This window comes from Rana temporaria, chromosome 7, assembly GCF_905171775.1.
Source record: "Rana temporaria chromosome 7, aRanTem1.1, whole genome shotgun sequence".
NCBI classification, from domain to species: Eukaryota; Metazoa; Chordata; class Amphibia; order Anura; family Ranidae; genus Rana; species Rana temporaria.
In genome coordinates, this window is record NC_053495.1 from 91,131,409 (window position 1) to 91,153,480 (window position 22,072).

Sequence of the window (22,072 nt, forward strand, 5' to 3'; positions counted from 1 at the left end):
TGCGACCGTCGGAAGCCTCTCGGAGGACTGTCAATCAAGAAGGAACGCCCGCTCCCGAAGACCCATACCCGGAAGCGACGGAGAAGATGCATCTCAAACGGGTAAGTACTGCTCATATTTTAAAACAACTAGCCGATTCCCCTAGACAAAACGAGCAGGAATCTAAGGGGAAAAGAGAAAAAAATAAATAAATGGGTGAACTCCCGCTTTAACTATCTATTCTAAATTGCAGGTCAGTCCTTCATATTCTGGGCCGAATGGAGAGCTTTGCGACGAATATATTCCAAAAGCTTGAATTGTAATCCTTTTTTTGGTATATATTTACTGGCATGGTGGAAGGGGTACGAGTTGGCAAGCTTTCATTTTTGAATTAAGTTTAATGTTTCACTCGTTACCTGTTACTGTTGTATTAATTTTGCACCTGGGAAGAAATGAAATGGGACCAATCTTAACACTTGACCTGATTTTTCAATTTAGAAATCACCCAATGGGATGCACTGGCTCATGCCCTTATTTAATATGCTCTTAAAGCAAACCCATCTCTCCTCCGTGTTCTTTGTTCCTAAGATTTTATACCAATTAATATCTTCTAGCAAGGTTCGCAGTTCAGGGAAGTTGGCTCTTTTGAAATTCTGTGCCTTTGTATTCCCCTTATGTTCGCTATTTGTGTGATTTATACTGCAGCTAATTGACCTGTAATCACTGTTTCCTAAATTGCCCCTTATTTCCACATCTGTGATCAGGTCTGTATTCTTGGTAATCAGTAGGTCTAGTAACGTTGTTTTTAGTTGGTGCGTCTACCCTCTGACCCAGGAAATTGTCCTGCTAAAAAATTAGGTAAATTGTTCGTAAAGCCCAGTCTATGTCTGGATAATTAAAATCCCTCATTATGATGACAGTTCCCACCCTTGATGCTAATCCAAACTGCGATAGAAGGTCTGTCTCCCCCTCCGTCCTCAGGTTAGGCAGCCTATAGCATACTCCCAGTATTTTCCCCTTAGTTTCACCCCTTTGGCACTCTACCCATAAGGATCCACCTCCTCCCTAGCTCCATTAGTGATGTCATCTCTCACATTCACTTGTATATTATATTCTGCTTATACAGGCATACCCTAGGATGGAAAAGTACCTGTGGGTCCTAGTAGATGATAGGCTCAGCAATGGCATGCAATGCCAAGCTGCTGCCAACAAAACAAACAATATTGGCATGCATTAAAAAGGGGATTAACTCAAGAGATAAAGCGATAATTCTCCCACTCAACAAGACTTTGGTTCGGCCTTACCTAGAGTATGCTGTCCAGTTCTGGGCACCAGTCCTCAGGAAGGATGTACTGAAAAGGGAGCGAGTACAGAGAAGGGCAACAAAGCTAATAAAAAGGTCTGGAGGATAGGTTGCGAGCACTGAACTAATTCTCTCTTTAGAAGAGACGCTTGGGAGGGGATAGGATTTAAATTTACAAATACCATTTTGGTGACCCCACAATAGGGATACAACTTTTCCATGGAAGATAGTTTAACCACTTCTCTACCTTGGGTGTTTTTCCGAGTAAAATGATACCCAACATGTCACTCTTAAAAATTGCGCCCGCTCGTGTCATGACGTCAAACTTTTACCCTTAAAAATCTCGATAGGCGACGTTTAAAAAATTCTATAGGCATACGGAATTCCCTTCCACAGGCAGTGGTTTCAGCAGAGAGCATCGATAGTTTAAAAAAACTATTAAATAAGCACCTGAACAACCACAACATACAGGGATATACAATGTAATACTGACATAATCACACACATAGGTTGGACTTGATGGACTTGTGTCTTTTTCAACCTCGCCTACTATATGGGCACAATTAAAACCCAAAGACCAATTTTTCGCACCTATTTGACAGGTGCATATCATACAATTGTTGTCAGCAAGGCCAATTCTTGCTTTCATCAAGAGCACCTCTATAAGGTTACGGTGTGAAGGCGCCACTGACACCCAAAGAACAATCTTTTTGCACCCGTTACAGAAGTAGAAATCTAAAGTCTGTGGTAGAGACACCAGAATTTATCCAAAAAAATCTCTAATCTGGTTCCCCATGCACTACATTGTGGCCTCATCATACAGACTGGTTCTCTAAGCCGTTGCTTACAAAATAAAGAAAGCTTGCAGGGGAATTTTCATTCTTTGGGCTGTATAAATGCAATTATTGCTGCAGCAGCTTTTATACACAGTACAGATGTGCCACTTTACAATTGGATTAAGGGGCACTACATTGAATGCAATTTTTCATTTTTATACTTTCAGTTTAAGCATCAATAAATTACTGCTAAATTTAAAAATGACTTTTTTTTACAAACTTTTTTTTCCATTGATACATGTCCCCCATGGAAGTACCTAGACCCCCATAACCATTGTATGCCCAATTACTTGCATATAAGCCTTCAAAATGGGCACTCTTTTTCCACATTCAGGTCCCATAGACTTCAATAGGGTTCGTTATTTAAAAAATAGCCGAGGCTGAAATTTGGCCCTTAACATTAATAAGAGAGAACTGATCCCACAGGGTTACCAGTGCATCCACCACAAAGGACCTCAAATCCCAGACAGACACAAACCTATCCACCTTCTGCAATGTGTTCAGCAGGCAAGCAGAATTAAAGTGAATGTAAACCCAATTCATGAAATTTGAGCTGGGCACATATCGGCAGTATTTTGTTATCTCTCTTTAAATAGCCAAGTCCCATAGCTCTCTCCTGAATCGTTCCCGTTACCAGCCTAATAACTCCTGATAATTCTCTGACACATCAGATAAAAGCAGCCTGAAATTTCTGTCAGGGGAGGTTGCTAAAATAGATTAGCAGGGAACTGGCCCTGTTACAAAACACCTCTGAGAGTCTCTGCCTATTATGAGAGGGGGTGTGTGCCCTTCCTCCAATCAGCAACTTTAGCTATCTTGGCTGTATGTCCAGACATCACACTCTGTGTTAAACAGGAAGAGAATATTTCCTAACATGATCTGAACTTTCCAAACAGTTTATAAAATGTGAAGACAGCAGATGTGCATGTAAAACTTATGTAGGGAGATTTGGTTCATCTCTGTGTATCATCTGAGGCTGTTCAATTAACTGGGTGTATGGAGGGTTTACATCCACTTTAAGCCCAATTCTCTGCGTGTGGTCCTGGTAACCGATGTAAGCCACAGCCATGGCAGTGTTCAACTGAACCCATGACAATAGTCCCTGAAGGCTGCTTGTCTACTTCTGAAGGGAGCTTGTCTACCTCTGAAGTGCAAGGAAAACAGTTCCAGGATGTTGATAGGAAATCGCGATTCCTGCAGCAACCAAGTTTCACATAGCGTCGCCATCTCTGACACACTTTTTCAGCCCAATAGGCTGGCATCTTTCATGAGCACCATCCAAAAACAGGAGAAGGGATTTCCCCACCTCCAGCGCCAGATCATGTATTCACCAAGGTAGGGCATGTTTGGCCTCTGCCAACAGGCACATGGGGAAATCCAGAGAAGATTGCTGGTCTCAGACACAATGTTGTGGTGTACCAGAAAGTAGGGAAATAGGGCAAACGATATCACCTCAACAAAAAGAAGGCCACCATTAGACCCAGGCCCCCCAGGCAAAACCACACTGAGGGACGAGGATGAGACAGAGTTCTTGCTTGAGATTACATATTTGCTACATAGTTACATAGTTGATAAGGTTGAAAAAAGTGTGTGCGCGCTTTTATGTCAATATTACATTGTAGATCTCAGCAAGAGAATTTTTGCTGGTGGAGGAAACACTTCAGACAAGTCTGTGTCCAAGACAAGACCCAGGTACTCCAAGAAAGTTGTCAATCAGTGCAGATTTTTGGAGATTGAGAATCCACCCGAGGCTTGCAACAGCTGAGCTGTCTGCTGAATGTTGGTCTAAAGAACATGACCAGAATGGGCTTTCAACAGGTGGTCATCTAGGTATCCCACACTGTGAACATCTTGAGACCAAAGTAAGGCAAGGAGCAGGGCCCTGCTTTTTTAGAACACATTTCGACAGGCCAAAAGGGAACATTACAAATTCAAAATGTTATGTGAATCCAGCTCATCTCCATCCTGGAGATGGACCCGACCAGATGGCTCCCACTCCAATTCGGCTTAAATGTATCTATCCCCAAAAATAAGGTATTAGGTGGATTTTTACCATGTTTAAGAAGATAGTGTTTTGAGACGGAATGATTTCTAAAGCCTGTCAATATGTTGGTTATAGGTTCATTAAGGCGGACTTGTAAGGCCCGTTTTGTCCGTCCCACATATTGCAGGCCACATGGGCACTGATGACATCCTCCTCCTATGGGCTGGGGACCATGGTGACCTGATGTCTTTTATGAGCTCGTTAAATGAAAAAGACAGGGGAATATTCCTCAAATTCGAGGCAAGCCAGTCAGAAATACACTATCTCGATCTGAATATTAAAACAAGTTTGTAACATCTACCTATTTCAAAGAAACGGATAGAAACTAATTTAATTCAACAGACAGCTGTCACCACAAACCTTGGATCACTGGAGTGCCCAAGAGTCAGTTCCTCCGACTCCGAAGGAACTGTAGCAGTACCAGAGATTTCTTGGAGAGGTCCTGACGTTGAGATTTTTGGAAAAAGGTTATCCAATGGCATCCCTGAAGGAGGCTAGAGATGAGGTTTTGGAAACTAATAGGGAGAACCTTCTGGTGGAGAGGGTTCCAGTACAAGAGGAACAGTTTCCAACAGGAGTCCCTTTTATTACGACATTCAGTCCAGCATAAGAGTGTAAAACATCTTATTAATAAACACTGGCATTTGGATCGAAACGATAGTGTATTAAAGGAGGTTTTACCCGAAAGACCCAGAGTAATTTTTAGAGGTGCACAATACCTTATTTTTGGGGATAGATAAATTTAAGCCGAATTGGAGGGGGAGCCATCTGGTCAGGTCCATTTCCAGGATGGAGATGAGCTGGATTCACCGTTTGAAAACATATGCACCATACGGTTTAAACATTGAAACAGACGTTAATGCGTTCATCAATAATGCTTAATGTTCATTTCCACCTGGGTCCCTCAGGGTGGCAGGTTTATTGTTCTTGAATATGTATTTCATGTAAACCCACGGTGACGTGTAGCATTTTTGCTGTTGACGCCAGTCAGGATAAATAGTAAAAAATATATATATATTTATCGCATAGACATTTTTTTTATGCACTTTGCACTTCATGTAAAAAATTACTTTAACCTAGATGAAGTCTCATCACTTCATTACACATATTTTATTTATTTAACTTATTTTTGTTAATATATATATATTTTTTTTTATTGACTTTCAGGTGACATTTTCTGTTTTCAGATATGCCATCAGTACGAAGTCTATTTTTCTTCTAAAGTTTATTATTACTTTTTACTATGTAGAGAATTTATGATTCCTATATTTATTTATTTAGGATTAATATTTAAGTAATGTATTGGTCTGGTCGATGACCTTTATTTATAAGCCCTCTAGGATTAACAGCTATTAATTACTTAGTAGGCCATTAGTCACATTCACACAATTTAATTTAAATTTCTGGTGATGTCTTTTATTCATCCACTAGATGTCACCCTAGAGAAATACAAATAGGGTAATGCTTCTAATAGAATTTCCCCTCTTTTTTGAACTTCCTGTTTGGATCACTATTTAAAATATACAGGTTTTCACTGTTCTAATATAAATATCCTGGTCTTCAACCTACGAACTAAGTATGCGTGGCAGTGTCTGTCCGCCATATATTAAGAGTGGTGGGTTTTTAATATAAGTTTTTGTCCATTATAATTTTGATTGCTTTAGGTATTACACCACGGTCGAGTATTGGCATTTTGCCCTCGACCAAGATGGCGTCCACAGTACCTTGCTCACACCTCATGGTGAGGTCTGAGCGTATATGAAGGATGAGTCACCGCTACGCCTATCCCATTGACAACGTCCAATGACAAAACGCGTCTGGGAGGACGTGCGGTGACGTCATCGCGTTCTGGAGGAAGGGCTCTGCTCCATGTGTTCGCCGGCCGGCAACAAACCCATTTAAACGCTCGATTTGTACTTTAACAATGTGAGTACCTTTTTTTATATTTTTTTGGTTTTAATAAATCTTTCCTGGCGGAATTACACGATGTCCTGCTATTTTTATATATGACCGTATGGTGGCGTGTCGTTACGTCTGCGGGAACAAGTTGCAGATTCGGATCCAGGGAGTGGGATGTCTACCCAAAGGCCGCGGCTAGGTTATAGCCGAATGCTTTCTATTCCAGTTTATCTGGTAAGCGGCTTGATATTGTGGTGGTGGGCTCTCACTGAAGACTGAAGTGGTTCACGGTGGTGATAGAAGTTTCTCATGTGTAGCAGCTCCATGCAATAGTGTGAAGGATATAGACTCTCTCCCCACTAACAGAGTTCTTAATGAGAATAACAGCAATATATAAATGATATGGACGATTGTTCACACTGAGTCCGGGTGTAAAGGCACAGCTTTAAACTTTTTTCTTTACAATTTCTTCCAGTGCTTCGGCACAAAAGCTGCTGCCTCCCTATTGATCTTGAGTCGGGGTGATTTCTGGTCATCACCGACTACTAAATTCTGTGATAAGCGCAATTTTTTCTGTTTTATTGTCAGAGTAGGAGATAGCTGGACAGATTGAGGTAGATAGTTCCAGAGGATGGGAGAGGCTCTGGAGAAGTTTAGGGGATGAGCATGAAAGAAAGACAAGAGAGCTTGAGAGCAGGAGGTCTTGGGAGGAGCAGAGAAGATGGTTTGGATGGTATTTGACGACAAGATTAGTGATGTAGCACGGGGCAAAGTTGTGGATGGCTTTGTATGTTGTTAGTATTTTCAATTTAATTTGCTAAGCAATCAGAAGCCCAGTGCAGGGATTGGCAGAAAGGAGTGGGAGACACTGAGCGGTTGGTATAGTAGATACATCTGGCAGTCGCATTCATGATAGAGAAGGGAATTGCAATAGTCAAGGAGAGCGTGTCAGGACATGTCCGAACATTGGCATAGCTAGAGGATTGACCACAGTGTGTTCTCCCGCATATGGTGCTATGTTTTTAACAGGAAGGTAGAGGGACTAGCAGGAACACCAGATTTCACATAAAAGGAAGCAACACAGAGTGAACAGGATACTTTTTCAAGTACAAGGTACAGCTGGCACATATTATGGAAAGGAAATGTTGGGTTTGCATACGAATGTTAGAGATGTTACGAAAGGTGAAATCTACAGGCTTTTGATGGCGATTGGGTTTGGGGCCAAGGGAGTGAGGCCGTGAGGTAGAAGCTCAGACAAGAGCATAGTATAGAAGGAAAAAGCAGAAAGTTAAAAAGGTAAAGAGCCGACAAGGATAGAATGACAAGATTTTAGTGACAAGGTAGGTTTGTTTAGTAGCATGGAGGCAGAAATAGTGCTTTAGGAGAGCAGATATATATAGGGATAGGTTCTGCAGGGATTTGGTTTTACGCTACAGTCTCTCAAGAGCAAGTCTATGTCTCTGGTGTCAGCTTGCCACGGCTAGGGCCTCATTCTGCATGTAGAAGGAGCAAGGGCTTCCAATTAGGATGCTAGTAAACTGTTGTAGACAGAAGAGGCCAGTAGCAGAAGAGAGAAAAAAAGGGTTAAAGTAGAAAAGGATTCTACAAGTAATCATTTGCTGCTTGGAGGTATAGGTGGTTGAAGACAAGGATACGGTGATGAGATTGTGATCAGAGAGAGGAAAGGGGGTGTTGATGAGGTTGCCAGGAGTGCAGAAATGGGAGAACACAAGTGTGTCCATTGTGTTTGGTCAAAAGATGAGGTTAAGCATGCTGTACACTAAAGTTTTGCGAGTACCGATCCTTTTTTAAATAAATGCTTCAACCTAAATACGCCATTATGGAGTTTCTTTTTGTGTAATTTCCTGCAACATGGAGGAGCTGCTGTTTGTGAGGAAAGCATTTGGTTCCTGGCTGCTCTTTAGATCATATTTTTAAGCACTGTGAGCCCTCTTGATCTGTGGGATCCACCAGTCTTGGCAAGCAGTTTGAGGTAATGGTGGAGGAATACCCAGAGGATTACTCTCTAAAACACAAGTCACAAATTTTTAAGCCTGGTTTGTCAACATTAATGCCACCGACTTAAAGCACTTGATATGTTTAAGTGTTTTTTTTTTTTTTTTAGGACGTGATTTTTTATTTCTTTGTTAATTTCTGATTGTTAGTCACGCATGATATTTCATAATTCAGAGTTTAAAGAGATTTTTATCAGACCACCAGAATGTGGCATATAGTCATCTTCCCCCTCGGCAGTCCATTATGCTCTTTTGGGTACAAAACCCTCGCCAGAGTTCTATCAGAAACGAAACACGACAGGGAAGGAGAGAATCGCTTACAACCTTGAGGACTTCTATAAAAGGTCTGCAAATTTGTCCCATAAGGGCAGACAGATTCAGCAATATCCTCTTTACCTAGGCAGCAGGAGTGTGGGACACCAGACAGAGCAACTGAATTGTCTGAGGAGGGAAGAGAGTCAGATGGGACACACCCAAGTAAACAATCCGAGGCAGAATCCTCCAGGGGGAGCAAGTACAACCGATACAAAGGTGAAAGGAAACCCGCGCTGTCAATAATGAATGTAAGTAGCTGCTTGCACAACAGATATACTGTATATAAAGCAGGTGGAAAAGAGAAAGTGCGGCGCTCAAAATATTACTCTCCGTATGCTCAAAAGATATAAGTGTACATGTAACCTCCGTGTTATACTTAATAAATTAATTAAATGTCACACATAATATGAAAACAATGCAAATGATTAATCTAAGTGATAATATAACGCAATCATTGACTGAACAAAATTGTGTTATTCAAAATTTGGACATGATCCAAAATAACGTGTAGGTTGAAAATGCACCAAATGATATATAGTGAATAAATAACCAATATTATATAAATAAATATAATAAATACAAAGTGAAGCACCAAAAGATGCAAATAAACCAAAAAAGTGCTATTGAACAAATGAAATCCAAGTCCAAAATTGATCCACTGTGATAAAAGTGACTCTGTATATAGTTGTCTGTAGGCAATCCACCACCATGAAGATCAAAGGCTTACCAGACAAGAAGGACACAGCAGTGCTTCACTTTGTATTTATTATATTTATTTATATAATATTGGTTATTTATTCACTATATTCATTTGGTGCATTTTCAACCTACACATATTTTGAATCATGTCCAAATTTTGAATAACACAATTTTGTTTAGTCAATGATTGCGTTATATTATCACTTTGATTAATCATTTGCATAGTTTTCATATTATGTGTGCAATTTAATTAATTTATTAAGTATAACACGGAGGTTATATGTACACTTATATCTTTTGAGCATACTAAGAGTAAGTACAAGCCCCACTGGTTGCCTGTCCCTGAAGAACCCTTTCCCTGTCCCTGAAATGTGTTGCAAATGACTTCATGAATTGCCCCCACACTGTTTTGGTGTTTGACAAAAGGATTTTGTAGATTTTAGCTTAGGTTACCAAGTAGCTACTATTCCTTTATTAGTTATTTCCATTCTCTAGCTGTACCAGTACCTGTGATTTCTTTGTATCGCTGGGAAGAAGCAAACTTCCATTCTCCCTATTGAAAGAACGTGTCTTGGTTTTCACAGGCTCATTGGATTCACGGTAAAGCTTGACAGGAGGTGGCTTCATAGCTTTTTGTAACAGGTTATAAACGCCAACCGTAAGACTGACATCATTACCCAACTTCAATGAGAGTCTGCAGTGGAGGAAAATAAAAAACAGTTAAAAGGACATCTCAGAAAAAAAAACGCTTTACTTAAAAGTTGGTCACACACTAATCACGCTACATTCGGTTTTCTGATGCCAAAACTCAAGCAGTGGGCGGCACACCACCCAACATCCTTCAAACTAAAAATCTGGGTGGATAATTATTGGGTAAACAGTGACTACAGCCAATCCGCTGCAGTCATTGTCCGCAGAGCCCACTATATTCTGACAGCTGCTGTAGCTGGCTGATGGAATTAAAGCAGATTTGTTCATCTGCATTTAGTTTGGTAGGAATTTAGACAAAAGTAAAATAAATTCCATATATTGGTGCACAATACAGGACACACTGGATATTCATAGGCCCTGGGTTATTGACTGCTACATTTAGGTGATTGGACTCTTGCAAAAGCTTTACTGGGCATGTGACCCCCCCCCACCCCCCCCCCCCCCCGAGCATACTCCTATAACCACACCTTAATCTGAGAGTCCTCCGTTTTTTTAGAAAGCAATCCAGACTAACTGGAAAAGAGGGGAGGGTGGCCCGAGTCTTGTAAAAAATTCTAGTATCTTAACCATACAGTACAATACAAAAGGTTGACTATTCATAGACTATGGGATGCCCCCAAGCAATGAAACAGTGGGATAGGCAACAGCAACATGCATACAGAACAAATAAGGGTCAAAGACCCATATTGTCAGCAGAAGCCTAGACATCCTCTTGATAAAAAAACATATATATATATAAATAAATAACCTTGTCTAAAGATACAACAATAAATTATACAATGTTTTCAATATACATTTAAAAACCATTTAAACTGTTTTAAACCATTTACACTGTTGACCAATACCCTCCAATTGAAATCCTACTCTCCACTTAAAATGAAATATATTCCTTGAGGAGGTTCTAGCCGTCGTGGGTCTGGGGCCCAAGAATGTTAGGCAGGATTATGGCCCTGTATAGGAAATCCACGGCTAGGGTGAAGGTCAATGGAATCCTTTCCTCCTCTTTTGAGATAAAGAACGGGGTATCAGTAAATCGGAGGGGCGGGGGTGGAGTAGCTGGGAGTAAAAAAAAATTCCACGTCTTTATATATTATTTTTGGGATTCTTTTTTTTTGTTTCTCTATATTTAAATTACGGTTAAGTGAGAATAATCAGATAAATCAGATTCAGCGCTCTGCCAAATTGGTCCATTCCCTGGAATAGGACTACCCACTGACCAATTGGGGTTGGGGGTCATAAGTGGGTTCTTTCTCCAGGTGAGACATAAGGGGGGAGGTGGGAGGGAAAGGGAACAGGGAAGTAGAGGGGGGTTAGTGGGTGTGGGACTCACCCTAAAATATAAAGGGGTTTTTTCCCCTTTTTTCTTTTTTTTTTTTCTTTTTTGGACCACTCCGGTATCCCGGGTTTTCTGCCTCTCTCGCGCCCCCCGGGCACTGCTTTTCCCCTTGGTGCCCAGATGGAGGGAATAAAAATTACATCTTTAAATGTTAGGGGACTTAACACCCCTGAGAAACGCAGGATGCTATTGAGGGATATGAGATCTACAGAAACAGACATCGTTTATATTCAGGAGACGCACTTTAGATCAGGAGGGCTACCTATGCTACAAAATAAATATTACCCATATGTGTATCATGCGGAAAACCAAGAAGCGAAATCCAAAGGGGTTTCCATCTTGATTTCAAATAGGATTCCTTGGATACTTGAAAATATATATCGAGATCCAAAAGGGAGATATCTTTTTCTAAATGGGACAATAAGAGGGATTAAGGTGACTCTAGCTACGGTGTATTTACCTAACGTACAACAGGATGTATTTCTGAGGAAAAAACTGAAGGATCTGATGGCAGTTTCGGAAGGTAAATTAATCCTGGGGGGCGATTTTAATATTCCACTAAATCCAAAGATTGATTGTTCCGGGGGGACCTCATCTGTTGCAGATGGAATCAGACGGGGTGTGTTGGGTAGATTCTATGAGGCCCAGTTAGTGGATGTATGGAGAACGTTGCATGGAGAGGAGAAAGACTACACTTTTTACTCCAACCCACATCAGGTGTACTCTAGGATCGATATGTTTATGGTACCCCAATATCCGATTCCATCTGTAACAAAGGTATCCATAGGAAATATAACGTGGTCAGACCACGCGCCGGTGAGCTTATGTATCTCGCTGGCAGGGACGGAGTTGGCACAGGAAAGAAGGTGGCGTCTCAACGAGAGTCTCCTACAGAATGAAGAAGTGAGAGAAGATGTTGCCCGGGAAATTACAGAATACTTCCAACTGAATGATATTCCTGGGAGCAACCCTGGGATGGTGTGGCAAGCCCACAAGGCAGTAATTAGAGGGACATTGATGAGACATGGAGCGAAAATAAAAAAGAAACGTGACCAACAGGTAAAGAATCTATTAGCAGATATCCAAACATTAGAACTCCAGCATAAAAAGACATTGACCCCCCAAATAGGTAGAGAATTGAGCCATTTGAGGAGGCAGATTACAGAATTACTACGATACAAGGCTAAAGCAATTATACAAAGGGGTAAAAAAATAAACTACGAATTTGGGGACAAGTGTAGCAAACTGCTAGCAGGGAAGCTGAAAGAAAAGAGCCAAGCAACGTATATCCCACAAATCAAGGGGCAGGAGGGGCAATTGAAGCGGAAACCAAAGGAGATAGCGGAGGAATTTGGTAGATACTATTCCAATCTGTACAATCTGGTTCAGACATTGGTGTCCCAAACAGAGATAGATGATTATCTTTCAACAGTGGATCTAGTTAGCCTACCACCTATCGCTCAGGCCAGCCTAGATACTCCCATCTCAGTAGAAGAATTAGAGTCAACGTTAAAAACTATGAAAGATGGGAAAGCTCCGGGGCCAGATGGTTACACGATTAGATATTATAAGGAGTTTTTACCATTCCTGAGTAACCAAATGACAAAAGTTTTCAATGAGATGGGTCAATCTGCTGCATTCCCACCGGAGGCTTTGTTAGCCCATATTACAGTGATCCCTAAAGAGGGGAAGGATCCGGCGGAGTGCAGCAGTTATAGGCCAATCTCGTTGTTAAACTCTGACTTGAAACTGTTCACGAAGATATTAGCTAGTAGGCTACAAGTGTGGCTTCCGGAGTTGATAGATAGGGACCAGGTAGGATTTATCCCCACGCGAGAGGCAAGAGATGGTACGATAAGGGCCCTAAATCTGGTTCAGGGGGCATCTGAGGGGGGCATCACTGCCGCGTTCCTAAATACCGATGCCGAGAAGGCTTTTGACAGAGTTAGCTGGAAGTTCCTGTTCTCTGTGTTGCGACGCGTGGGCCTAGGAGAAAATATGTTGGGATGGATCAGAAGTGTGTACACTGACCCACGTGCCTCGGTGAGAGTAAATGGGATACATTCTAAAGTATTTGCAACTTCGAACGGAACACGACAGGGATGCCCCCTGTCACCATTGCTCTTTGTCCTGTCCCTGGAACCCCTTTTAAACAGAATTCGGCAAAATCCAGATATACAGGGCATTCAGATGGGGGAGGGGAGTCATAAGGTAATAGCTTTCAAGGATGACCTGCTGTTTGCTATTTCAAAACCACATGTCTCTCTCCCCAATCTGGTCAAAGAAATTGTAAAATTTGGAGAATTATCCAATTTAAAAGTAAATCAGGCTAAATCTGAAGCAGTCACTGTGGCAGTACCAATACAGATGCGGAATATAATACAACAAAATTTCAGATTTAAATGGAAGACGGCGCTAAAATTTTTGGGTACTCTAATTCCAGCAAACATAAAAGAAACGTTTAAATTAAACTTCCCACCTCTCCTTAACTCAGTTAGCAAGCTTATGAAGAAATGGCAATATGGAATACACTCATGGTTCGGTAGGAACAATATAGCGAAAATGAGTATATTGCCAAAAATAACGTATCTGTTTCAGACCCTACCCTTGGCCTTTCTCCGGCAAATGGACTCGGCTTTGATGAGTTTTGTTTGGAACGGGAAAAGGCCAAGGATAAAAAAAAGAGGTGTTGAAATTTCCAAAGAGCTGGGGAGGGATGGCAATCCCGGATATAGTTAAATATTATCAAGCAGCTCACCTGACGAGATTGATAGACTGGTGTAGAAATAGACAATATAAAAGGTGGGTAGAGGTGGAACAGCAGATCTCCCCAGTGGCACTAGGTAGGGCACCCTGGTGCTATAAACTACTATCAAGTAAGATGAAGAAACACCCGTTAATCGGAGCGACCTTGTCCGTCACTGCTAAAATATGCAAAAACTCTAAATTCTCATCTAAACACTCACCCCTATACCCGGTACTGGGGAACCCAGGATTCACACCGGGGATGGCCGGAGCAGTATATAATAATTTGAAAGGGAGAGGTAAAGTCCAGGTATCCCATTTTTTTAAAACAGATGGGTGGCCACCAATAGCTGAACTGATGAGGGTAGGGGGAGAATATGAGTTAAGTTTCTGGCAGGCGCTCCAAACTAGACATTTCCTAAGCTCGTTGGGACACCCTTCAAATTTCCGGCGGCAACTGACAAAATTTGAAAAATATTGTGATGAGGAAGAACCAATACAGCGAGTGGGCTCTAAAATGTATAAAATACTGAATGTTCCCCGGGAGGATTTTGTCTTCCCGGGAATCATCAAATGGGAAAGAGACCTGGGGTTAACCTTTTCACAGACCCAACGAAAACAAATAGTATTTCTGGCTTTAAATTCATCTGCATCAACACGGATCCAGGAATGCAATTATAAATTACTGTCGCAGTGGTACTACACTCCAGTAAAGTTGCACAAACTCTCTAACGAAAACTCAGAGAATTGCTGGAGATGTGGCCTGGAGCAGGGGACTTTGCGGCATATATTCTGGGACTGCGTAAGGGTGAAAGACTACTGGAAGGAGGTGCGTAGAATAGGACAAAAATTTACGAAATTCCAGATTCCAGATGACCCAGCTTTTTTTCTCCTCCATAGCTCACAGATTCCAGTAGGGGAGTATCAAAAGTCGGTGCTTCGGCATCTGATAAATACAGCAAAAATGGGAATAAGTCTCCAGTGGAGAGACAGTAGACCTCCCTCCGTAGCGAGATGGCTCAATAGGGTCAGGGAAATTGGAGCTATGGAGGACTTAATGCTCTCGTCTAGGAATAGAAGGGAACAATACGTAGAAACATGGGCAGGATGGAACGAGTTTATACTTACAGAAGAGGGGAAGAAACTATCGGAAGAGGGACGGGAGGTGGGGGAGTTCAACTGATTAGAAGTGAGCCGAAGGTAAGGAAGACTGGAAGCCGGGGTGGTCCTGTGCGGGTTTTTTTTTTTTTTTTTTTTTAAACTACGGGTGTAGTTAAGAATAAGAGTGAAAACTGAACGGCCTATAATTATGTTTTTGGATTTGTGTCTGTTTATTTTTTTTGAAGAGACATTATGTCTAGAATAATGTAATGTATGGTTGTATTTGTATGATAATCTCTTGTGACCTTGTTATAAAAGAAAAAAGGAAAATAAAAGAGTAAATGTGAAAGGAAACCCACGGCTAGGGTGAAGGTCAATGGTATCCTTTCCTCCTCTTTTGAGATAAAGAACGGGACCTGGCAGGGGTGACCTTTGTCACCCCTGCCATTTGCATTGGTCATGGAGGCACCGCTATGTAAAAGAAGAGAAAACCCTGTTAGTCTTACCGGTAACGGTATTTCCAGGAACCTTCCAGGACAGCTACTTGAGAGATGATTGGCTCCGCCCTCTACAGGAAACACAAATCAGATACAATTTAAAAGGCCCCTCCCTTTCCTCTGACCCTCAGTTGTTTAGAAGATCAAGTAAACCTCCACCAAAGTGCAATCAGCAGAGGAAAAAACACAAAAACAAAAACACCAAACACCAGGTAAAAGTAAAATAGGGTGGGAATATAGACGCTGTCCTGGAAGGTTCCTGTAAATACCGTTACTGGTAAGACTAAAAGGGGGATTTTCCCCCCTCACCTTTCAGGACAGCTATTTGAGAGGATAAGCAAGATACTATACCTTAGGGAGGGACAACCGCCTGAAGAACTTTCCTTTCAAAGGAAAGGTCTTGGCTGGAAAGTATCTGAACTCTATAATGTTTGACAAATGCATGAGAGGAGGACCAGACGGCAGCTTTAGAAATTTCTTCCCATGATGCCCCCACTCTTTCTGCCCATGACATAGCCATGGATCTTGTAGAAGGGGGCCTTAAATTATAGAAGGAATGATAAGACCTGATGCTTTGTAAGCTTTGCAAATAGCTTCTCTAATCCATCTAGCAATAGAGATTTTAGAAACTTTGGACCCTTTCTTGGGGCCACTGAACAATACTAACAGCTGGGAGGAACTCCTAAACCCACTGGATTTCTCTAGGTAAAGTAGAACACATCTCTTTACATTTAAAAAAAAAAAAAAAATCTTTCCTCCTCCACATTTTTGGGAGAGGTACAGAAACTAGGCAGGACTACTTCCTGGAACCTATGAAAGTTAGAAGATACTTTGGGTAAATAGAAAGGATCAGGTCTAATCACTACCCTGTCCTCTAGAATCCTCAGGAAGGGATCTTTACAGGAAAGGGACTACAGATCAGAAATTCTTCTCCCTGACGTAATAGCTAAAAGGAAGGAAATCTTTAAGGAAATACATTTCAGGGAAGCTTAATGCAAAGGCTCAAAAGGAGCCCTTGTTAGAGCATTGAAATACCCAAGATAGATCCCAAGGAGGCACGTTTGACGATCCAGGGAGCATGTCTACCGTGTTTCCCTGAAAGTAAGACCTACCCTGAAAATAAGACCTAGCGTTATTTTTCAGGAGGGCTGTAATATAAGCCCTACCCCGAAAATAAGCCCTAGTTTAAAATGCTTCTAAAATCCTATAATACACTCTATTACAGTATTATATAATGTACAATGTTTGTGTTTATGTAATATAATCGCGGGGAAGAGAGCTCCGGCGGGTCACAGAAAAGCAGAGCAGCGCTATTATGAAGGTATTTGGCACAATTATATTACAGAAACACACATTGTACATTATATAATACTGTAATAGAGTGGATTATAGGATTTTACAAGCATTTTAACTTGGTTCACACTGGGGATTCCTGTCAAGCAGCGAGGGAGAGAGAAGACAGCACATTACATGGTAAGACCTACCCCGAAAATAAGCCCTACTGTGTCTTTTGTTGCCAAAATTAATATAAGACTATTATTTTTGGAGAAACACGGTAGATTTGGCTGAAAGGAACCTCCTGACTAAAGGATATTCCGCTAGCCTCTTGTCTGAAAACACAGACAGGGCCGCAACCTGAACCCTAAGGGTGCTGACAGATAGTCCCTTCACTCCGCTGTGTAAAAAATCCAATATACAGGGAGTGGAAAAATAATCTAAACCGGATTTCCTTTGCCAGGAATTAAAAGTTTTCCAAACTTTCCTATAGATTCTACTAGTTACCAACTTGAGGCTGTCCAGGATAGTTTGAATAACTTACTCCCAACACCCTTTCAACAGTAAGATGCGCCGCTCAGCCTCCAGACCGTCAAATGGAAGGTCTGAGGGTTTGGATGCAATGCTGGTCCCTTATGAAGTAGATCCTTCCGATCTGGTAGGGGCCAGGGAAGATCCACAGGGTCTTCAGAGAGGAAAACCAACTCCTCCTGGGCCACCAGAGGGCAATCAGAACCACTTCTGCCGATCCTGAATATTTTTTCGAACTACCAGGAGGTAGGAGGAGAAAAGGAGGGAAGGCGTAGGCCAGAGCGAAATCCCACAGGAAGGAGAGAGCATCCGTCCCCAAGGACCAGGTCTCTCTCTCCAGTGAGAAAAATGCCGGCAGCTTTCTGTTGAGATTGGAGGCAAAAAGGTCCACTGCAGGAAGGCCCCATCTTGGCACAATCTCCTGGAATGTGCCTTGATGTAACTCCCAACAGCTGGAACGAACGCTCACTATGCTCAGATAGTCCGCCAGCGTATTCTCTGAACCCCTGATGTGGACTGCTCTGATTGAGGTGACATTGATTTCTGCCCAGGACAGATTCTGCTGTGATAGCGTTAGAAATGACTAAAACGAGTGCCCCCTTGCTTGTTCAGGTATGCCACTGTAGTGGCATTGTCCGACAGCCCTGAGAGTGCGCACCCCAGCCCCACAGACTGGCGTCTGTAGTAACCTTCACTGGAGCATGTTGCGCCCAGTTCCTCCCTCCCTGCAGGTGTTCCCGCTGCTCCCACCAGGAGAGATTGAGAAAATCCTCTCTTGGTAGCTGAACTAGCCGATCTAGAGAATCCTTCCTGCAATCCCAATGGTGCAAAAGAAACGCCTGAAGGGGCCTGGAGTATAATTGGGCCCAGGGCACCCCAGGGATGGCTGCAGTCATTGAACCTAATAACTGCATGATCCAAGGAAGCGAGGTCTGTGGGAGCAATTTAAAGGCCTGCACAGCGAGAAGTTTCAAAATGTCCTCCTTGGGAAGAAAAATCTTCTGAGCAAGAGTCTATTAGATAACCCAGAAAAAGTATGCTCTGGGAGTGTACCAGACAAGACTTCTGTTGGTTGACTTTCCACCCAAGATTCTGAAAGGTCTGCAAAAGATCCCGGATAAGGGCTTCTGTCTCGTGCAAAGATCAGAAAATTGTCCAGATATGGGACGATCGATACACTCTGTATCCGAAAAAAGGCCATAACTTCGGCCATGATCTTTGTAAAAATTCTGGGCACTGCCGAGAGACCGAAATAGAGGGCATTGAATTGCCGATGACTCGGCCCGTTGTCCATGAGAATCACAAATCTGAGGAACCTTCGGTGGTTCTGGCAGATTGGAACATGAAGATAAGCATCCTGAAGATTCAGGGTAACCATGAATACCTCTGGCCACAATAGATTCCTTACAGAATAAATGTTTTCCATCCGGAAACGTCTGTAGAGAATATATTTGTTCAGAATGCTTAAATTGATGACTATCCAGAAGCCCCTGGAGGCTTTCTGAACCAGAAAGATGTGGGAATAAAATCCCCGGAATTTTTGATTTTCCGGAAGAGGGAAAATGACCCCGTTTCCCACATGGAGACTAGATTTAACATGGCTTGCCATCTATCTTGGTTTCCCGGCAGATGAGAAGGAAAAATCTCTGGGGGGGGGAAGACTTTTGAATTCCAACCTGAAACCCCTTTCCAACGTTTAACGGATAAAGGAATTGTCGGAAATCTCTGCCCATTCTTTGAAGAAATGGTACAACCTTCCCCCTGCCCCTATCCTGGCGTCACTTGGGATTTTTGGAAGGGGCTGAAGGAGTAAAGAGTGCCTTTCTTTTGCTTATCTGTTAAAAGACACTTTTTCTTTGCCTGTTGGTTCCAAAATTAACTTTGTTCTGGAAACCGCGAAAAGGCTTCTTATTCTGTGGCTTATTCTTTTGAGAAGAAGGGAACCATTTACTCTTCTCAGAGGAACGAGCTAGGACCTCCACCAAGGAGGAACCGAATAAGAGCTTGCCTTCAAAGGGAATGCAAGAGCTTGTTCTTGAAAATAAGGTCCCCCTCCCAAGATTTAAGCCAGATCGCTCGCCTGGCTGAATTAATGAGAGCAGAAGACCTAGCTGCAGCTTTCACAGAGGATGCAGCTGCATCAGCCAAGAAGGCTACTGACTTGGCAATGAGTGGGAGGGACTCCCTAATTTCCTCTTTGGGGGTGTCGGATTAAAGGAGATCATCCAGACGCTTAACCCATACATCCAAATTCCTAGCCACACAGGTGGATGCTACAGCTGGACCCAAGGACAAAGCTGAAGCATCCCAGGCCTTACGCAGCAAAGAGTCGGCCTTCCTATCCATTTTCTCTTTAAGGACCCCTGAGTCTTCAAAGGACAGGTCTGACTTTTTAGAAACCTGTGACATAGGGCTTAGGGCATTTAAAGAAAGTCTCTTCAATTTTAGATTGAAAAGGAAATCTTCTTTTGTGCCCTTTAGACTGGAACATCCTCCTTTCGGGTTCTTTCCATTCTAAAAGAATCATATCTTTAGGTGACTGGTGAACCGGGAAAGCCCTTGACTTCCGCTCCTGAAGCCCCCTCCCTATACATTCTATCCTGCACAGATTGAATTTGCTGTGGCATCTCAATCTGTTCAGAGGCATAAATAGATTTTAAAAAGTTCATCAATATCCTCTGCTGGAAAAAGAAACTCAGGGTTACCCGCCTCCCCCACTGATGCAGAATACCCATGAGATGAGGAGCTTGGATGCTCCCCTTCTTCCAGATCTCAGGTATAGTGTGAATCACTGATCTCGGACCGAGCAGGATCTAACTGAATCTGAAGGCTCTTGAGTTCTGAGACAAGAGGAAGAAGGCTACCACCTCCTTCATAGAAGACATTAACTCTTTTGAAAGAGGTAGTCTCTGAACTAGCCCTAGATGAAATACAATCTTCACAAAAAAGCCTTTAATATCCATCAGGCAGCCTGGCTCTACAGTTTCCGCATTTCTTTTTCATCGGTCTAACCTACAAAAAAAAAAAACAGAAACAAGAGCCATAAGAAAAGAAGGCCCATACAAAAAAGGTCCCCTGCTGCATAATCACAGACAAGGGCTTACCTTGGGGGCAATATAGGAACCGAAGGCTGCCGCTGGTTCCATCCGAGCGGGTATTCCCTCCTCAGACTTGTCCTCAAGCTCCATTGGCGAGTGAAGATCGGTCGGGGAAAATAGGCTGCTGTCCCAGGTAGCATGTCCTCAGTGTACTCCGGCGTGTTCCTTATAAACACGGCGCCGGAAAGTGCGTCACGTGACTTCCGGTTCTGGCGCCATTTTGGTACACCTCGGTGAAGCCGAGTATGACCAGGCTTCCACCAGGCAGAGCTGGGGGAAAAACCTGAAGGAAGTTGCCACCACCTACGTGGTAAGCAAGTACCTCCAACAATAGGAAACCCTTCTGGCCGAAAAAACAGGGACTGAACATACCCAGGATTTGGCCACAACTAGTCCTGGATGATGCCAAAGAAGGGGGGTCCACCAACCACAGTTACCAGACCCCAAAAAAAAAAAAAAAAAAAAGTGTTGGTGCTCCTGGGGTGTCTGGAAACACAAAACTGAGGGTCAGAGGAAAGGGAGGGGCCTTTTAAATTGTATCTGATTTGTGTTTCCTTGTAGAAGGCAGAGCCAATCACCTCTCAATTAGCTGTCCTGGAGGGTGAGGGGGGAAACCCCCAATATCCACGGTTTTAAACTAGGCCTTGTAGAGCATAAATTCTCCGCTTATGCGGATAATTTGTTTTTTATATTTTGTTTTTTATATCTGAACCATTAATAACATTACCTAATTTAATGGCGGACCTAAAGGATTTTGGGATTATGTCAAACTTCTAAATAAATAACAAATCCAAAATTTTGCAGTTGCACATACCCCAAAATTTAGGAGATTCTCTTAAGCAGTCTTTCTTTCATATGGAATGAAAGACGTATTTGGGAATTAATTTGACGGCAGACCTATCAAAGCTATATGAAGAAAATTATATCTGGCTCCTCCAAATAATCAAGGGAGACTTGGCAGATTGGGACAGAGCTACCCTCTCCTGGCTAGGAAAAGTTAACACTTTAGGGATGGGGGTGCCCCCCAAAGCCCTTCAACTCCCAAAGTAATTTTTTGTTAATGTAAGGCGTATTTTTTCTGATTTTGTTTGGCAAAAGACTAAACCAAGACTGGCATATAATATTCTTACGAGGTCTAAAATGGATTTTAGTTTGAAGAATTATTATGGAGCAATTGCTTGAACTACAATTCTTAAAATACATCATACCACCCAAAAGGTCTGGGTGATATTAGAAAAGACATTGGCAGGTCGTGATTTAGCCCAAGCTCCATCTGTCCTGTACCCATATGGAGGGCTGTCCAAAACTGCCTCTTTTCATACTACCCACACCTTGAAGCTCTGGGACTCAGTTAACAAACCAGAATCTCTAGCTCAAAAAATCTCTCCACTATTACCATTAGGGGAATTCTGCTGGTTTCCACTGGGGGAGTCATTACTTTTTTTTTTAATCTTGGGCTATTGATGGAGACACTAGCTGTTTTACGCTTATGCGTAATGGGAGATTATGCCAGCTGTGGGACCATAGAGAGGAATATGGCGAGTTTCCAAACGATACCTGGAGGTATTAGCAATTACAGCATTTTTGTACTGTCTACCTAAAGGAGATTAGAAGGGCAGATTTTTAATCTCTTTGGTATAAACAGCTAGGGGATAGTGGCTTGTTCTCTATTTCGCATGGATTGAACA

At 42.3% G+C, this 22,072-nt stretch overlaps 1 protein-coding gene across 2 annotated transcripts in view; it reads right to left on the bottom strand.

Moving 5' to 3' along the window:
• The window catches only part of XRCC6 (X-ray repair cross complementing 6), a 247,393-nt gene that overhangs the window by 99,181 nt on the left and 126,140 nt on the right, over positions 1-22,072 (bottom strand). For both annotated transcript variants that reach the window (XM_040359639.1, XM_040359638.1), the window contains exon 7: positions 9,598-9,784. In XM_040359639.1, coding sequence (XP_040215573.1) covers positions 9,598-9,784 — 187 coding nt within the window. The remainder of the gene's footprint in view (positions 1-9,597; positions 9,785-22,072) is intronic.